General features: G+C 39.3%; 1 protein-coding gene across 1 annotated transcript; it reads left to right on the plus strand.

The window, feature by feature from the left end:
- The first annotated feature begins 798 nt into the window (after window positions 1-798).
- LOC144522005 (ubiquitin-conjugating enzyme E2 H-like) lies at window positions 799-11,777 on the plus strand. The gene is made up of 7 exons (XM_078256744.1): window positions 799-1,071; window positions 4,075-4,151; window positions 4,342-4,416; window positions 4,516-4,555; window positions 4,866-4,918; window positions 8,688-8,816; window positions 10,497-11,777. Exons 1-7 carry the CDS (start codon window positions 1,019-1,021, stop codon window positions 10,619-10,621), a joined length of 552 nt encoding a protein of 183 aa, XP_078112870.1. The 5' UTR covers window positions 799-1,018; the 3' UTR covers window positions 10,622-11,777.
- Window positions 11,778-18,120: the final 6,343 nt, after the last annotated feature.

An 18,120-nucleotide genomic window follows, 5' to 3' on the forward strand; every position in this document is an offset into this window, starting at 1 on the left:
TGTGATGTGTGATGAGAATAAACACTGTGATTGGGATTGAAAGGGGCTGAATGGAATGTGATTTCTCTTTTTTGTTTCATTGTTTCACTTTGGTGCACCTTGTTTAGTTTTCTTCTTTACTCCAGATGGGAACGCATTTAATTGCATAAATGAATGAAGGGCGATATTAGAAAATCCTTTCATTATAATGCAGTGCAACTGCAGCACAAACGTTATTCTCCAAAATGACCATAAACTCAAATCTATACTCTATATATAAATATATACTTGTCTGAAATAGTTTGAACACAAAAGCCTGAACATTATAACCTGCATGAACATATAATTTATGTAGCTTGCTGTATTAATACAGTAAGCTACCGCAATAAATCATTGGTGGACTACATTAGTTGTAGCTAGGTGACCTTGTATTATCTTGTATCCTTGTACTGACTGTAATGGACCTGTTATTTACAAAAAATAAAGGCTAAAATAACTCGTTAACTATTCATTTTTTATGATTCATATCATTAGTGGACACAGTGCCTGTGAAGAAACACAACTTTGGCCTAAAGTGCGTCTTTTAGCCTTTCAATGCTAATTTCATCATAGATGTAGGCATAATAGAAAGGCACGCACTTTATCTTTGAGCACTGTTTGACCAGCCTTGACCAAAAACAAGTGAGAAACACATCTAATATTTAAATGTCGACTTCCCTCTTTGCAGGAAGGATTACAGCATGTTTATTCTGTTATAAAATCGCACACTAACAGTGTAAATTGTGTTCTGTAGAGTGTACGTCTATACCCGAACCCCTCCTCTCCTTAGGCTGGTCACTGGCAGTCTTCAGGACAGGACACAAACACTGAAGATCCACTGAGAGAAAAGTGGGCGATGTTGCAGCAAGGATCTTGTTTATGGACATTGTGGGAAGGCTGTTGACAAAGTCCAGACGGATTGTAGGTATTTTCAAGCTGGAACATTGAGTTAGTGTGATCGCCGCAGTATCTTTAGATCACTTCTGAAAGGAATACAAAAATGTCGTCTCCAAGTCCGGGCAAGAGGCGAATGGATACCGACGTGGTGAAACTGTATCCTTTTTTGAACATAAAACAACAAGCCTAAATCAAATAGGCCTGTTTCATAATAATTGTCAGCTATTTAACGTTAGTGTTGATTAAATACAGCATTTGTTCCCGATGGCTGCTAAAAATATGTATTATGTTGCTACTCGCTCTGTGATATTAATAGATTTGGTTAAAAGTGTGTAACGTTAAACACGTTGATGTTAATGGGTAACGTTAGCTATGTGACTAACGTTAGATTCTGTAGTTTGGCATACGTTAGCTAGCTAGCTAGCTCACTGTTTAGTTAGCAGAATAGCGAGGAATCTAGCTACACGTTTAAGGTTTGTGAACTCACTCGCCTTTTAGCCAGCGTTAGCTTGCTATGTGTTAGCAATGCTCTTGTTTGCATCAATCACGGAATCTTACGCAATATACCGTTGTTAGCCTTAGCTCTGAAGCGAAGTTATCCTGTTGGTCAATAATAAGTGGTCCCACCGGACTGACAACACAATGTGAAGAATTAGCGAATACTGTTTTACATTTTGGAGACGCTGCTTTGGAAAGACATAGCTATTTATTTGTTCATGATTTAGTAACGTTAACGTCAAGGTAGCTAGCCGTGTTACGTGTAGCATGCTATCACCCAGTGAGAACAAATAAGGTCGATGTAGCGTAACAGAGACGATCTTCGACAAATGACAGTCTGACTACATTAATTAACGTTGGAGAACACAGAAACCAGATTTTGACATTTTGTGCTTGTTAAATTGTTTCCCCAAATATAAACAATAATCTTGCGAATTGCAGAAAACATAAATTATATTCAGAGTGAATAATATTCATAGTCACGGTTGGCGTGTTTACCACAGATTATACAGTAAAGAATATGAAGCCAAAAATATAATTTTATCGAATTTTAATTATCCTAAAAAAGACAAAAGACATTTTTTTCTCAACAGTCTTTGGTGTTAAATGATGTTATCTTTTAATTAGTTTACAGCTGCCTGGTGTAGTCTTCTTGTAATAAGTAATCGTCGAATGTATATTTTTTGTATTATTACTAATTATTTGCAGACTTAAGTTATCAGCTGAAGTTTGCATGAAAGGATTTCTGACAGCGTGAGCTGAATTGTTTTGTTTTTGTCCTGCAGCTAGATGTTGCTCTCTGATTGGTCAGCCTGTTACCATCCGGAACATGGTGGGAGGGCGGGGCTTCACACACAGCTGATCGAGGAACAACAAGCATGCTGTACGGGGCACATGCAGGGACGTAGGCTGGGAACATCCAGTACTGAACAATGTACTGACAGACAACTAGCGCTGAAACAATAAGCTAGTTGAGTAATTCATTAGTCGATCAAAAGGAAATTCTTCCGGAAAAATCTTGATAATCGTCATTTACAGTAGCAAGCAAAAAATACACTTGCTGGTTCCAGTTTCTAAATGTTTCCTGTTTTTCGCAGTTTTTATTTTTTAAACTAAATATTTTGGGGTTTTGGACTCTTGGTCAGTCAAAACAAGCTATTTGAAGATGTCACATTAGGCTCTGGGAAATTGTGATGAAGATTTTTCACTATTTTCTGACATTTTATAGACTAAACAATTAGTCAGTTCATTTTCAAAAATTGTATTTGAAAATGCTATTAGTGAATGAAAATAGTTTTATGTGCAGAGTATTTAAGTCCCAAGTAATTTTAAGTTTTTGGACAGTCTTGTCTATAAAAAGATGCAAACAAAGGAAAAACACCAAAAAAGCTTATTGTTTTATTGATGCCATTATTAAGTATGGATGAGAAATACAAGAATAGATAGTGGGGGTCGCCCAGGAAAAACATGTTAGGATACATCAGTTCTTGCTCTTGCAGTTTCCAATCCTAAGTGTAGCACCACTGTTTAACAGGAGTTGCCATACATAGTGTGTTGTGGTTTTAAATCAAATATGTTAGATTGAACCACTGTGACACAGAGCACGGCTGATTCTGGCCTCCTGCCATGTCTGCTCTCAGATTATTTCACTGTCCTCCATTACAAACAGACACAAACATCAGTGTACGTCCAACACATGTACATTAGGCTGGACCAAAAATATAGCCATAAAGTCTACTGCAGATAAGAGAGAAATGCACATTTCACACATCCCATTGCGTCAGATAACATTTAGAGCTACCCTTGTCTTCTTGCTCAGTGGTTTGTGCACCTTTTTTCCACTGAGTGACTAAGCTTTTCAAACCTTCTCTGTTTTACAGTTATTTCGCCTCCTCACAAGCTTATTACTTGTGCTCCAGCAGTTTGCCGTTACCTTGGTTAGATTGTTGGGGGTGGAGATGACAGAGGGTTTTCTGAAAGGATGATGAACAGTTCACTTGTGTGGTTTTAGTGTTTTTTTTTTCTTCTCCATCTGTCATTGTGTCAGACTTGCATAGTCTTTGACTGAATGCGCCCAACCTTTCTGTGTTGCTGTCAGACAGTGGGCTCGGTCTCCTGTCTCTTTCTGTCACCACAAGCTGTGATTATGACACATCCTTCCCACCCAAGTCACCTCACATCGTCTCCAGCTGTAGTTACCTGCAAAACAGATACAAATTCCCATCAGTCTCCCCCACAGCTCAGCTGCCTCAAGGCAGCACATTTATGCTTAATACAGTGAGTGTGTTTATAGGGAGTAATAGTTTGGGTCGGACAGTTTTGTCCCATCCTGTATGTAAAGAAAAGTGAAGGTGTGATCATTAATAGCATCTGTAGTCTTAAGTGCTTGTTGTGATCTTTTCCATGTTTTGATAAGATGATATCCTGTGCTGAGTGTGAAGTTGTTTTGGTGTCTGTTGGTTGAGTTTGTCCAACACTGCATTATTGATCTCACTACCATGGCTCACGTTATTGATCCTATGTTTGACCTCTGCCCAGATTCACAGAGAGAGAAAGAGGCACTTTGCAGCCTGTTTTGGATTTTATTTCTGTTTATTACTTGTGTTTGAATGCTGTGCCTCTCGTATTTCGGGTTCACCTTTTTCCTTAACCAGACGTCAGCATTGAGAGCAAGCATGAGGTCACCATCCTTAGTGGACTGAATGAGTTTGTGGTGAAGTTCCACGGACCACCTGGATGTAGGTTTTTCACATTGATTCTCCCTCTCATTGACCAGCATTTCACCAGCATACTGTACATTTAATCAGCATCCAGTCAGTGTTACTGAGTTTAAAAACAATCATTTTTACATACTGTATAAAGTATTTTTGTGTGACACTGTTTTAGTTTAGAAATGTTTTTCAATTGAGTATATTCTTTTCTTTTCAGCGTCGTATGAAGGAGGTGTGTGGAAGGTCAGAGTGGACCTGCCAGATAAATACCCCTTCAAATCACCATCAATAGGTATGAATTATTTCTGCAAGTGTTGTAGCAACGCCATTGCAATGTCCATATTAAATCTTACTCTGCAATGATTTAAACCTGCTTCTTCTTTGTTCACAGGATTCATGAATAAAATCTTTCATCCCAACATTGATGAAGCGTAAGTGGGACTCAAAGTATTGCTTTTTATATATTGCTTTATACTTATTTAACCAGTTAACAAGGCAAAGAGTGAATTGATTTTAATGGAAACAACCTTAGAGCATGTACATCATTTCATAATTGTAAATGTTGCATGAAGCATATCCTCACGTATGGCATTTAAAAAAAAAAAAAAAAAAGATTCATAGTATTACATTGAGGAGAAGCTAATGTTTTGTTTCTTGTTCAGGTCACCCAACCCCCCCGATTTGCTTTGACAACCATTGCTGGGCTATTATGTTGTACTCAAAGTGTTGTTTCTTTTTCAGGTCAGGAACCGTGTGTTTAGATGTCATTAACCAGACATGGACAGCTCTCTACGGTAGGCCACAGCTCTCATTGTGACAGCTTTATGTAGTTTCACCGGTTACTCGGATTATCTGACTGACTGTAATAACCAATAAAAAAGACACAAAGCGAGCAGCTTAAACCTCTACAGTGCAGCTTCAGGCAGTTTAATCGTCTTACACTTTAGTGATAACTGCTGCCTGTTTTGAGGTCATGCATTGAGCGCTGATAGGTAAGAAGGTCCTGAGGCTGAGAGGAACGTGATGAACACGCTCACCTGGAGGGTATTTTTCTCACTTTGTATCTGTTCAAGTGAGTTTTACAATGAACGTAACACTCTTTCATACTTCTTTGTAATAGTGTCCAGATTTAGGTTTACATTAGAGTCCTTATTTTAACTCCTAGATCATTTGATCAAGTTTTGAGTCGTATTGAAAAGTTATCTCAAAAGTAAGTTACTGTTTCAAAAAGTGGACTTGATGGAAATGGTTTTAAAATTAAAAACCATCTTTGTTTTAACGATAGAGCGAGCGTAAGGGCCGTTTTACAGTCGCCGTAGCCGAGCTCGCGTGCGCTAATGTGACGTCAAAATGACATACAGTCGTGAAAAAATTAGGACACCCATGCTAAAGTTGACTTAAAAAGAGGAATAAAAAAAATCATCTTTAGGAAATTGATCTTAATGCCTTAATTAAAAAAATGAGGAAAAATCCAATCTTTAAGGACACCAGTTTTCTTTGTGAATGAATAATGTATCATAAATAAATAAATGTTCTTCCTTAAAATACACGAGGCCTAAGTACACCCCTATGTTAAATTTCCATAGAGGCAGGCAGATGTTTATTTTTAAAGGCCAGTTATTTCATGGATCCAGGATACTATGCATCCTGATAAAGTTCCCTTGGCCTTTGGAATTAAAATGGCCCCACATCATCACATCCCCTTCACCATACCTAGAGATCGGCATGGGGTACTTTCCATAAAATCATCTCTCAATGCAAATCAAACCAGCTATTAGGCTAACTGAAATAAAACCATGCCAATCTCTAGGTATGGTGAAGGGTATGTGATGATGTGGGGCTATTTTAATTCCAAAGGCCAAGGGAACTTTATCACGATTTCATTTCATTACGATTTTTTTTTTAGTCAACTTTAGCATGGGTGTCCTAATTTTTTCACATGACTGTAGATCTCGCTAGCGCGCCAGGACTTTGAGTGCGCGACCAGAGGGTGTGCACCACTCTATTTTTTTTCAGTGGCGCGCGACAAAGCGGAAACGGGAAGCATGAACGAGCTCGAGAGCAACTGGATGCCAGGACTCTCAGAGTGACTGCAAGTCTCTCTTGTAAACTTACTGGGTTAAGATGAGTTATTTTATGGCTTGATCCGACGAAGTAGGTCATCGAATCAAATCGAAGCATTGACGTCAATGCTGCTGCCGAGCGGACCAGCTACCAGTCCACACTCTGTACAGGGACTTGAACCAGCGCCCCTCTAGTTCCCAACCTACGGACTTAGCTACTGCCACCCGTTATTATTAACAATATGTATCTGAATGTTGTTTGAGGCTGACAAAAAGGTCATCCTCAGCTGCATCTGTTGACAGTTTATTCACATTCACAAAAATGATGGTAAAATCTTCAAATTGCCTATATTCACGTTTGCAGGTGACATACACTCAGTACAGTACCTGAACACACCCTGTGTAGACGGTGCACTGAAGCAGCTGCTCTGCTAATGTGCTGCTCACGCTACGCTTCCTGTATAGACGCAGTGTTACATGTTAATCTGTTTTCATTTTTTTGCTACAGTGTATGTGTGTATATATATATATATATATATATATATATATATATATATATATATATATATATATATATATATATATATATATATATATATATATATACACACAATCACACACACACACACAGCAGGGTTGAAGTTGCTATAGATGTCAGTGAAATTAGAGCAGTAACTTGTCTGTCTTTACTTACAGGTGCTGGTCATATAATTAGAATATCATGAAAAAGTTGATTTATTTCAGTAATTCAATTCAAAAAGTGAAACTTGTATAATGTATACATTCATTCCACACAGACTGATATATTTCAAGTGTTTATTTCTTGTAATTTTGATGATTATAACTGACAACTAATGAAAACCCCAAATTCATTATCTCAGAAAATTAGAATATTGTGACAAGGTTCAATATTGAAGACACCTGGTGCCACACTCTAATCAGCTGATTAACTCAAAACACCTGCAAAGGCCTTTAAATGGTCTCTCAGTCTAGTTCTCTAGACTACACAATCATGGGGAAGACTGCTGACTTGACAGCTGTCCAAAAGACGACCATTGACACCTTGCACAAGGAGGGCAAGAGGTCATTGCTAAAGGGGCTGGCTGTTCACAGAGCTCTGTGTCCAAGCACATTAATAGAGAGGCGAAGGGAAGGAAAAGATGTGGTAGAAAAAAGTGTACAAGCAATAGGGATAACCGCACCCTGGAGAGGGTTGTGAAACAAAACCCGTTCAAAAATGTGGGGGAGATTCACAAAGAGTGGACTGCAGCTGGAGTCAGTGCTTCAAGAACCACCACGCACAGACGTATGCAAGACATGGGTTTCAGCTGTCACATTCCTTGTGTCAAGCCAATCCTGAACAAGACATAGCGTCAGAAGCGTCTCGCCTGGGCTAAAGACAAAAAGGACTGGACTGCTGCTGAGTGGTCCAAAGTTATGTTCTCTGATGAAAGTAAACTTTGCATTTCCTTTGGAAATCAAGGTCCCAGAGTCTGGAGGAAGAGAGAAGAGGCACAGAATCCACGTTGCTTGAAGTCCAGCGTAAAGTTTCCACAGTCAGTGATGGTTTGGGGTGCCATGTCATCTGCTGGTGTTGGTCCACTGTGTTTTCTGAGGTCCAGGGTCAACGCAGCCGTCTACCAGGAAGTTTTAGAGCACTTCCTGCTGCTGACCAACTTTATGGAGATGCAGATTTCATTTTCCAACAGGACTTGCACACACTGCCAAAGCTACCAGTACCTGGTTTAAGGACCATGGTATCCCTGTTCTTAATGGGCCAGCAAACTCGCCTGACCTTAACCCTATAGAATATCTATGGGGTATTGTGACGAGGAAGATGCGATGCGCCAGACCCAACAATGCAGAAGAGCTGAAGGCCACTATCAGAGCAACCTGGGCTCTCATAACACCTGAGCAGTGCCACAGACTGATCGACTCCATGCCACGCCGCATTGCTGCAGTAATTCAGGCAAAAAGAGCCCCAACTAAGTATTGAGTGCTGTACATGCTCATACTTTTCATGTTCATACTTTTCAGTTGGCCAACATTTCTAAAAATCCTTTTTTGTATTGGTCTTAAGTAATATTCTAATTTTCTGAGATACTGAATTTGGGATTTTCATTAGTTGTCAGTTATAATCATCACAATTAAAAGAAATTAACATTTGAAATATATCCCTGTGTTTATGTGTGTGATGAATGAATAGAATATACAAATTTCACTTTTTGAATGGAATTACTGACATAAATCAACTTTTTCATGATATTCTAATTATTTGACCAGCACCTGTACACTTTTAAGTGCTGTAATTGATTACGCCTGACCAAAAAAACAATACAACTATACAGCCATACAGCTGTTTGACTTGAACATTTCATTACAAGAGAGACCTCTAGTGGATCATGTTGTAGCTACACACATGATGCAATGACCAGTGTCGTATTATTTCTCTGTAGCTTTGTTCTCTGTACTGACTGATCTTTCTCCCCACATCCACCAGACCTCACCAACATCTTTGAGTCGTTCCTCCCTCAGCTGCTTGCCTACCCCAACCCCATCGATCCTCTGAACGGGGACGCAGCTGCCATGTACTTGCACCGGCCGGAGGATTATAAACACAAGATCAAAGGTAGCACACCAGGGTCTAAACGCTGAAAATCTGAAGTGGTGGATGAGAGGTTGAGATGCGAAAAACGTGTATGGTTAGTGTAGGGTATCCCTGTTTTCTCTGTATTTCTGCATTTAGGGACTATACAATTTAGATCTTGTGCAATCCCAGAATGCAACTGTGATTTCTCAAGGAGCTACTGTAGCTACTTAAGCTAAAAGGATTCAACACACATTGTTGAAGTCCAAATATAATCATAGGTCATGTCATGTCAGTACATGGCTGCGACTTGGAATTCAAGTAGTCTGTATTTCCAATAGTTTAGATCATAGAACAGACAACATTATTATAAATACTGCATAGGCTATGTGTACATGTGGAAGTATTAATTTTACTCATTTTTAATTAGTAAATATCATTTGATGAGGACCAGACTTAGGGTTGGGCATCGTTTGGATTTTAACAATTCTGATTCCGATTCTTCCTTTCGATTCCGATTTCTTTGAGGGGTGGAGTTGAAACTGGTCACATGCCTATTTTCACAAATTAAGTTTAAATTAAGAAATATTTTGACTCAATGGTGGTTTGCAGTTTTACAGGGCTAGAGCGCTGCTTACTGTGCTCCAAGGCTGCAACACAACAAGTGCCTGGCCGCTTCAGAGACCAAAACGGTCTTTGGTGTTTTTTGCCCCCAACGTCTCCTCCCAGGCACACGGCAATGGTTATGTTTAGGGTTAAAGTTAGGGTTAGCTACCTGGAAGGCGCCGTTGGAGGCAAAAAATGCCATCGAGCGACCAAAACTTGTGCATATTAAATTGGGAAGCTTAAAATGATGATCAGATTTGAAATCAAATCCTCTAAACGATTCCAGTAAAGAAACGATTCTACTGGAATCGTAATTTTTGAACCGATTCCAAGTAGGAATCGGTTCTCGATGCCCAATCCTAACCAGACTTTTTGAAACCATCAGCTGACTAAATGATGTAAAGCTTTAGTGCGTAACTTTTTTATAATGAACAATTGTTACATTCAAGCCATTGCCAAATGAGTTGCTAGAAAGCTAATTAAGACTATCAGCTCCACACAACCCTCTTTGCATTTCTCAGTATGGCTGTGTTCAGAAGGTTGTGGCTTCTGAAGAGCCCATCATGTTTTTTTTAATCCTCCGTGTCCTCCTCGGCTTCGTAGCAACTGCGTGGAGGAGGGGTGGGGGTGAAGCGCGTTCACTGAAGGCTTTTATCATGTGTACTCGCTGACTGTTTTGCTGTCATTACTTAGAATTCCTCATGGGGGAGACAAACTATGCACTATAGCTTTAAAGTCAATATCCACATACTCGCTTGTTCTGTAGCATTCAACTAGGGCTGTGCCATATGTGCCGTATGATTTTTAATATGATATGAAACAATTCTTACCATGATGATGGTAGTAGTGTACTTCATCAGCAGGTTAAGTTTGCTTGGTCATCATGAAAATGTAGGTGTTCACACTTTTTCATCTTAAAAATTCGTTTTAAGAGATTAATCCCTGAGTTATTCCAATGATAACTCAGTCTGCTGATGAAGACCGTGTGATACATTTGGACCTTGAGATTAGATTGTTTTATTAATTGGTAAAAGCATTTTTATTTTTTTTTATTTTTTATTCAAATGCTGTAAACTGTGACTACAATTGATCCAGAGCCTTATGTGTCTTTTTCAGAGTACATCCAGAAGTATGCCACAGAGGAGGCTCTAAAGGAGCAGGAGGAGGGAGGGGGCGACTCCTCCTCCGAGAGCTCCATGTCAGACTTTTCGGAGGACGAGGCTCAGGACATGGAGTTGTAGTGAACGGGGAGCTCTTGCCCCCTTCGCCTCACAGCAGACAGTCATTTCCTAAAGAACAGAAACTCAGTACTATATTCATATTTAAACAAGACAATTTTTTACAGCAACACAAGGATTTCTATTGCTACACAAGGATTTGCAGTATGATATTGCAGAATATTAACCCTTACTACTTTCACCCTCCTCTTCGCCCTCGAGAGCCTGTTTAGATCAGAAAGGAGTGCATCATTCATTTCCACGATCTTTTGGTGGCTTCAATCAAGGCTTTCACACTGCTTGTCCAGACTGAGGACGGAGGACTGACATAACATGCTCAAGTTCTTTTGTTGTCTTTAGTAAACATTTTACTGACTCATCGGGCATCTCTCCATCGCAGACAGAGGACTGCAGGATGACAATCCACCATTTCTGAGCGGTCTCAACTTCAAAATCAGAAGAGCGTGGATTCCCCTTTTCACCTTTTTTTCATTTTTTTTTCCCGCCCCCATGGAGTTGCCATTACAATCATCATTTCAGAGGAGCTGAAGACCAGAGGGCCACAGTGCGGTCATGTGTTGATCGTGTACAGACTGGTGTGGCTGCAGACGTCCTCTCTGACAGAACTGCCCTCTGTGCGAACCTGCTGACACGTCTCACACACCATCAAACAACCAACGCATCAACCGTGTGTGTGTGTGTGTGTGTGTGTGTGTGTGTGTGTGTGTGTGTGTGTGTGTGTGTGTGTGTGTGTGTGTGTGTGTGTGTGTGTGTGTGTGTGTGTGTGTGTGTGTGTGTGTGTGTGTGTGTGAGATCCAGGGAGAATCATGGCGTATTGAAAACCTGTGTTGTACTAACCCCTGAGCGGAAATCATAGGAGAAGGCTCAACATTCTGATGCTTCTCCTCTTCAACACCCGTCTCCTCCTCTTCCTCTCCGTTTTAGGAAAGTGTTTGTCATTCTCTGAGTATCTTTGTATATTGTGGCATGACACAGAAGTAAAATTGTGTAGGGCTTTGTGGAGCTGTAGAAATGGGGAGGACGCCCGTGCGCAGGGCCTCTGTGAGCCGGGCGGGGTTTGGTGGTGATTATCCAGGTCCTTGTTGAATTATTGACTTATTAACTTTGCCTATTGCTTGTGTTAAACTATATTAGGTGTTTGACTTGCGTAGGGATAGTTAGGTTTGCGGGTGGTGACTCCTATCATAATGTATTGTTTAATACTTATATAACACACTAGTTAAAAGACTAATTGTCCTGTAAAGATGGAGGAGAATTAATAGATATTTGTCTATGGGATGACTCCCCACCTGCACCCCATTCTTATGCAAATGTATCCATCAAAGATGATTTACGTTGTCAGACAGAAGTGCTCTTTGTTTCAGCCATTCAACACTGTCGCATTTACTTTTTCATGCTGTTGATGGCCTGTTGTTTTCCAAAATGGTGGGACCAAAATCTAAGTTTAGTTTCATATATATATATATATACCCTCCCAAAAAAAACAAGGAAATCCTCCTCAGACTGGGTTTGGTGATAACCTCAGTGAAAACTGGTTAAGTGAGAAAATAAAATAAATAATAATGTTCCTCAAAGTGTCAAACTCCAGAGTGGCAGTCTCGGAGTAGTTCAAAATGAAATTTGGGCACAGGTTTCTTATTATTATAAGTATTGTCATTCAGCTAAAAAGCTTCAGGTCTGGTTTAACCTTGGAGTGGTTCACACACTTGTTTGCGCCTGTGCGGAGGAGGCGTTACCAGAGCCATTGACAGTTTACTGTAAAATTTCATGATGGTACACTGGCATGTGTTTTCAGCGCAGGCTTGAAGCTTGATGCATGTTTGTAACACACATTCATTGCATTGCAGTTTGTATTATGTGTTATTTCTGGTAGTAAACAAAAATCAAAATCTTACTTTATCACCATTGAAATGGACTATTTCTTCTTGTTTGGAGAGAAATTGATTCTAATTAAAAAATTGAATTAATAATCCCTTTTATATATTTTTTTTTAAATGATATGAGGTGTCTTGCCAGAGGGTTAACCTTCGTTTGAGAATGAACATAGGTTGGTAAAACTAGCATGTCACAGTTTTTTTTCGACATGGCATAAACCATTTATTTGTTGAACAGCCTAGTTAAAATGTCTCTAGTTAGCCTCGGTAACCAAATATATGTTGGTGTAGATCTTAGGACTACATGATGTCATTTGCCATTTGCAACAACAAAAAACAAATCACTGTCCAGCCTGGGTCATCTGGATTTATCAATGTGTCATGTCATTTTTTTTTATTTTTTTATCTGAGACATATATTTGATTCCTATAATTTGTTTTAATGTTTTTATTTTTGTCTTTTAAGCCCTATCTCCAAGATACAAGCTGAGATATCCCTGACTTTTTAAAAGCAAAAAAAATTAAATGTGCTTCCCTTGCATGGCGTATTGAAAACCTGTGTTGTACTAACCCCTGAGCGGAAATCATAGGAGAAGGCTCAACATTCTGATGCTTCTCCTCTTCAACACCCGTCTCCTCCTCTTCCTCTCCGTTTTAGGAAAGTGTTTGTCATTCTCTGAGTATCTTTGTATATTGTGGCATGACACAGAAGTAAAATTGTGTAGGGCTTTGTGGAGCTGTAGAAATGGGGGAGGACGCCCGTGCGCAGGGCCTCTGTGAGCCGGGCGGGGTTTGGTGGTGATTATCCAGGTCCTTGTTGAATTATTGACTTATTAACTTTGCCTATTGCTTGTGTTAAACTATATTAGGTGTTTGACTTGCGTAGGGATAGTTAGGTTGCGGGTGGTGACTCCTATCATAATGTATTGTTTAATACTTATATAACACACTAGTTAAAAGACTAATTGTCCTGTAAAGATGGAGGAGAATTAATAGATATTTGTCTATGGGATGACTCCCCACCTGCACCCCATTCTTATGCAAATGTGTCCATCAAAGATGATTTACGTTGTCAGACAGAAGTGCTCTTTTGTTTCAGCCATTCAACACTGTCGCATTTACTTTTTTTCATGCTGTTGATGGCCTGTTGTTTTCCAAAATGGTGGGACCAAAATCTAAGTTTAGTTTCATATATATATATATATACCCTCCCCAAAAAAAACAAGGAAATCCTCCTCAGACTGGGTTTGGTGATAACCTCAGTGAAAACTGGTTAAGTGAGAAAAATAAAATAAATAATAATGTTCCTCAAAGTGTCAAACTCCAGAGTGGCAGTCTCGGAGTAGTTCAAAATGAAATTTGGGCACAGGTTTCTTATTATTATAAGTATTGTCATTCAGCTAAAAAGCTTCAGGTCTGGTTTAACCTTGGAGTGGTTCACACACTTGTTTGCGCCTGTGCGGAGGAGGCGTTACCAGAGCCATTGACAGTTTACTGTAAAATTTCATGATGGTACACTGGCATGTGTTTTCAGCGCAGGCTTGAAGCTTGATGCATGTTTGTAACACACATTCATTGCATTGCAGTTTGTATTATGTGTTATTTCTGGTAGTAAACCAAAATCAAAATCTTACTTTATCACCATTGAAATGGACTATTTCTTCTTGTTTGGAGAGAAATTGATTCTAATTAAAAATTGAATTAATAATCCCTTTTATATTTTTTTTTTTTAAATGATATGAGGTGTCTTGCCAGAGGGTTAACCTTCGTTTGAGAATGAACATAGGTTGGTAAAACTAGCATGTCACAGTTTTTTTCGACATGGCATAAACCATTTATTTGTTGAACAGCCTAGTTAAAATGTCTCTAGTTAGCCTCGGTAACCAAATATATGTTGGTGTAGATCTTAGGACTACATGATGTCATTTGCCATTTGCAACAACAAAAAACAAATCACTGTCCAGCCTGGGTCATCTGGATTTATCAATATGTTATGTCATTTTTTTTTTTTTTTTTTTCTGAGACATATATTTGATTCCTATAATTTGTTTTAATGTTTTTATTTTTGTCTTTTAAGCCCTATCTCCAAGATACAAGCTGAGATATCCCTGACTTTTTAAAAGCAAAAAAAAAATTAAATGTGCTTCCCTTGTAATTTGAAGAAAGAAATAAACACAAAAAAAAATGTGTGTGTGTGAGTGAGAGAGATTTATTCTCAAGATATCCATCACATTTAAATTAGTTGTTTCATTGGTTCAACCTAATTTTCACAGGGCTTGGGACAAGTCATACACACAATTTAAGATCAAAATGGTGATATTCTTGGGGCATTTGGGAGATAAACAGTACACTGACTGACTGATTCTAGGGCTTCCTCTGTCCACTAGATGGCAGTCCTACTGTTTGTTTTATAGATTATTATAGACTGTAGAAGTCTTTGATCTGACTGAAAGAAGAGGAGGTCCACTAATAAAGTTAGGCAATTATTAAACCTTCCATTTTTCTTTTTCTTAATTTTTTTTAAGACCTACAACTTTATTCTTTAAACATTGTTTATATGTTACATATAAGTAGGGGGCAAAAAACCTTATCTATTAATTGCTTAAATGTTTTTTGACCTTAACGTGTTGGAAATTATATATTATATATTCACTTTCTACATGTTGTTGCTGTTTGTCACTGTTTAGGCCTTCTTGATATGTACTCAGAGAAATGGCTGTTTCTTGTGACTTGTCACATTAGGAAAAACACAGGTGTAAATAATAAAATTGAGGATGACTGAATTCTATTTAGCGCCTTCAGTTTCGGTGTCCTGAAATTGTGCATGCTGCACAGAGCCATCATTAATAGCAACACTTGTGCTTTTCCTACTATGACCAGTCAAAATGTCTGCTGAGAAAAAGGCCTGTTGGTGAGAGCTGAGTTTGTATGTTAGCCCATTCCTTCCAGGAAAAACAATAATGAAAAGGTAGCCCCAATAAACATGAATGGTAAATCAGAATTTTGACATTTTATCTCACGTTTTTTTAAATGATGGTTTACCTTAAGCATTTTATTTAATCCTGCAATATTGTGAATATTTTATTTCTTATCCCCATGATATTCTCTCGTTTTATTAATGTGTTACTGGTTTCAGATACGGATCATCTTGAATAAGTAAATGAATGAAGGTAGTCGTGCACGTTGAGCTGCTGGAGTATGACGCTCTTCAACAGACACAGGCTGACAGCTTATAATGATCTTATGAAATATTCATTGTTGTGTGGCTCTCTCTGAGCATTTTTCAGGTTTCTTGTTTCAACATCAGTTTAATTTGGCTGGTGGCTCGGAGGGTAACGACTATGCTTTTGACCATTGTGCTTATTTTCTTCAGAAACCTTAGAGGACTTTAAATGCGATAGTATTTTGGATGACCAGCTCCTATGGGAGTGATATTAAATGATCAGAAACTAGTTTTCCTCATATAACCTATTTGCCTTTCTGTTGTGGAGCTCAGATTAGAAGAGGAAACAATGAGTCAAATCTCAGAAAATTGATTTTGATGAAATATTTTAATACTGAATATCATGTTATCAATGTAGCAGCATTTATGGTTGAGGTAGAGATAGTTTCAATGTCATTTTTGGTGGTTAAAACTGGTGTGGAGTTACTTTTTAAGAAGATCAAGAACTGCATAGTAATCGCGCAATGATGAGTTTCATAAGTATTAAAACAGAGGCATCAGGGAGTTTTTTTCATATTATTTTAATATAGTGAAACCGGTGACGAGTAAAGTTATTTCAGCGTAACGCGAGCAGCAGCAGCGCTGTGCCGGCTGCGCCTCCTTCATAATGTATGGAGAGGACAAAGGGTGCACGGGTGGATTTCAGCGTCAACTTTGAAAGAGCCGTAACCCAAACCTGTCCTATCCCACTCGGACGGATTCACATCAGCTGGAAGGATGATGCCTCTTTTTCCACCTGCAATCTGTCTAATAATCACCAACAGCAGGTAAATGAGCCCTGCAGGGACCTGTAGGTGCCCGTATATAACGAGGAGCAGAGGAGGCCAGGAGAAACTTTGAGTCCCGTGCAGGGATGAGACAGAGCAGAGCTTCAGGCCTGGCTGCAGCAGGGTGCCACACCCGGTGGATGCTGGTAGGTCTGCTGTCTGGTGGCAAACAGCAGGGGTTTATTATGTAACGCGTTGAGTGAATGAGAAGTTTACAATTTTTTCACGTCGTGTCCTAAAATGTTAATTAGGCTAGATTAAGTTTAAAGTAGCATACATCATTATGAGTGGCGTCAATCTGCTTTATTTCCGTCTTGTATGGCTTGTGTTGTTACTTTAGTGTTAACTTTAGTGCTTTCTTTTTGTGTGACCATAATCCTAATTTTGTTTGACGTATATCAAACTATTTTATTACCAATCACCCGGTTTTCCAGCGTCGCTCATCCCCGCCTCTGCAGTGCGCGTCCTGTGCGTAAAAGGCGCAGAGGAATTGCGCGGTAGGCCTGCGTAAAGAAGCAGCATAAGGAGTGGGAGGAGGGCAGCGTGGATTACTATACTGTCAGTGGGTTAAGATGCTTAGCAACTAATTACCTGTCTACTAAAATCCCCTGCCATACAGCCCAAACAAGCACTGAGAGACGGAGACATGGAGAGTTTAATGACACAGTGTGGACCACCAAATTCAGCTCTCCTCCACCAGGCCAGAGTCTTCTCATCTTTGATACGATTAAAAGGCTGTCTGGTTGTGAAGATATTTTACTGCTGGGTACTTTAGGAGGCTTGGCTCAAAAAAAGATGTTTCTTTTTTGTGTTTTTATAACTAAAATGTTGTTGTGTGAATTGAGGATATCGGATCATCTTTATAAGGTAAGAATCCAACGATCCACAGGCCTCCACAATATGCGTGACAAGATCGTGCGTAACGTTTTGATAATTTCTCTTTGAAAATGATGAGTTAATGTTTTATGTCTTTTGTTTTCTGCAAAAGAACTTCAGACTACTCCTCATTTCATAAAGTGAAGATGTCAGGAAGGGAAGAGGTTATTACACAATGTTTCTATCCTCCACTGCAGCCTTGATGGGACATGACTCTATTGAAGGAGATGAGTAATATTGTTCTTATTGTTCTATCAGTATTAAGATAAACCAAGATAGGAGGAGCAACTAAACCAGCAACTCCAGATTTGTTTCTCTCTCTCTCTCTCTCTCTCTCTCTCTCTCTCTCTCTCTCTCTCTCTCTCTCTCTCTCTCTCTCTCTCTCTATCTTTTTTTTTCTCTCTCTCTCTCTCTCTCTCTTTCTCTCTCTCTCTCTCTCGCTCAAGCTTTTTACTCTATTGATCTCTCCCGGAAACGGGAAGATGAGCCCTGCTTTGGGACCCATTTGGAGCATCTCAAAAATCACTTAGTGCATCATTCCCTACAGCCAAAATCAATCTGAGCAGCAGACCTTCTCCTCCATCAGGATCAAGAGGGATCTCATCATGGAAGCCTGAAATGTCCGAAAAGCTAATCCTATAATAACGTTCAGAAGGATATAAATGCACGCGAATTTCTGTGAGGATTTTCTTAAAGAAACTGGGTGACTAAGCACCACTACAGGCCTGTCTGTCCCAGTAGCAGATGGCATGGCTGGATTTAC

Source organism: Sander vitreus, chromosome 8 (assembly GCF_031162955.1).
Source record: "Sander vitreus isolate 19-12246 chromosome 8, sanVit1, whole genome shotgun sequence".
NCBI lineage: Eukaryota > Metazoa > Chordata > Actinopteri > Perciformes > Percidae > Sander > Sander vitreus.

Bases quoted from the DNA above. Each gene is read 5' to 3' on its own strand.
- LOC144522005 (XM_078256744.1), top strand. From the start codon at position 1,019: ATGTCGTCTCCAAGTCCGGGCAAGAGGCGAATGGATACCGACGTGGTG. The intron at 4,152-4,341 runs GTAGGTTTTTCA...TTTTCTTTTCAG, and splicing joins GTTCCACGGACCACCTGGAT to CGTCGTATGAAGGAGGTGTG. The intron at 4,417-4,515 runs GTATGAATTATT...CTTTGTTCACAG, and splicing joins CTTCAAATCACCATCAATAG to GATTCATGAATAAAATCTTT.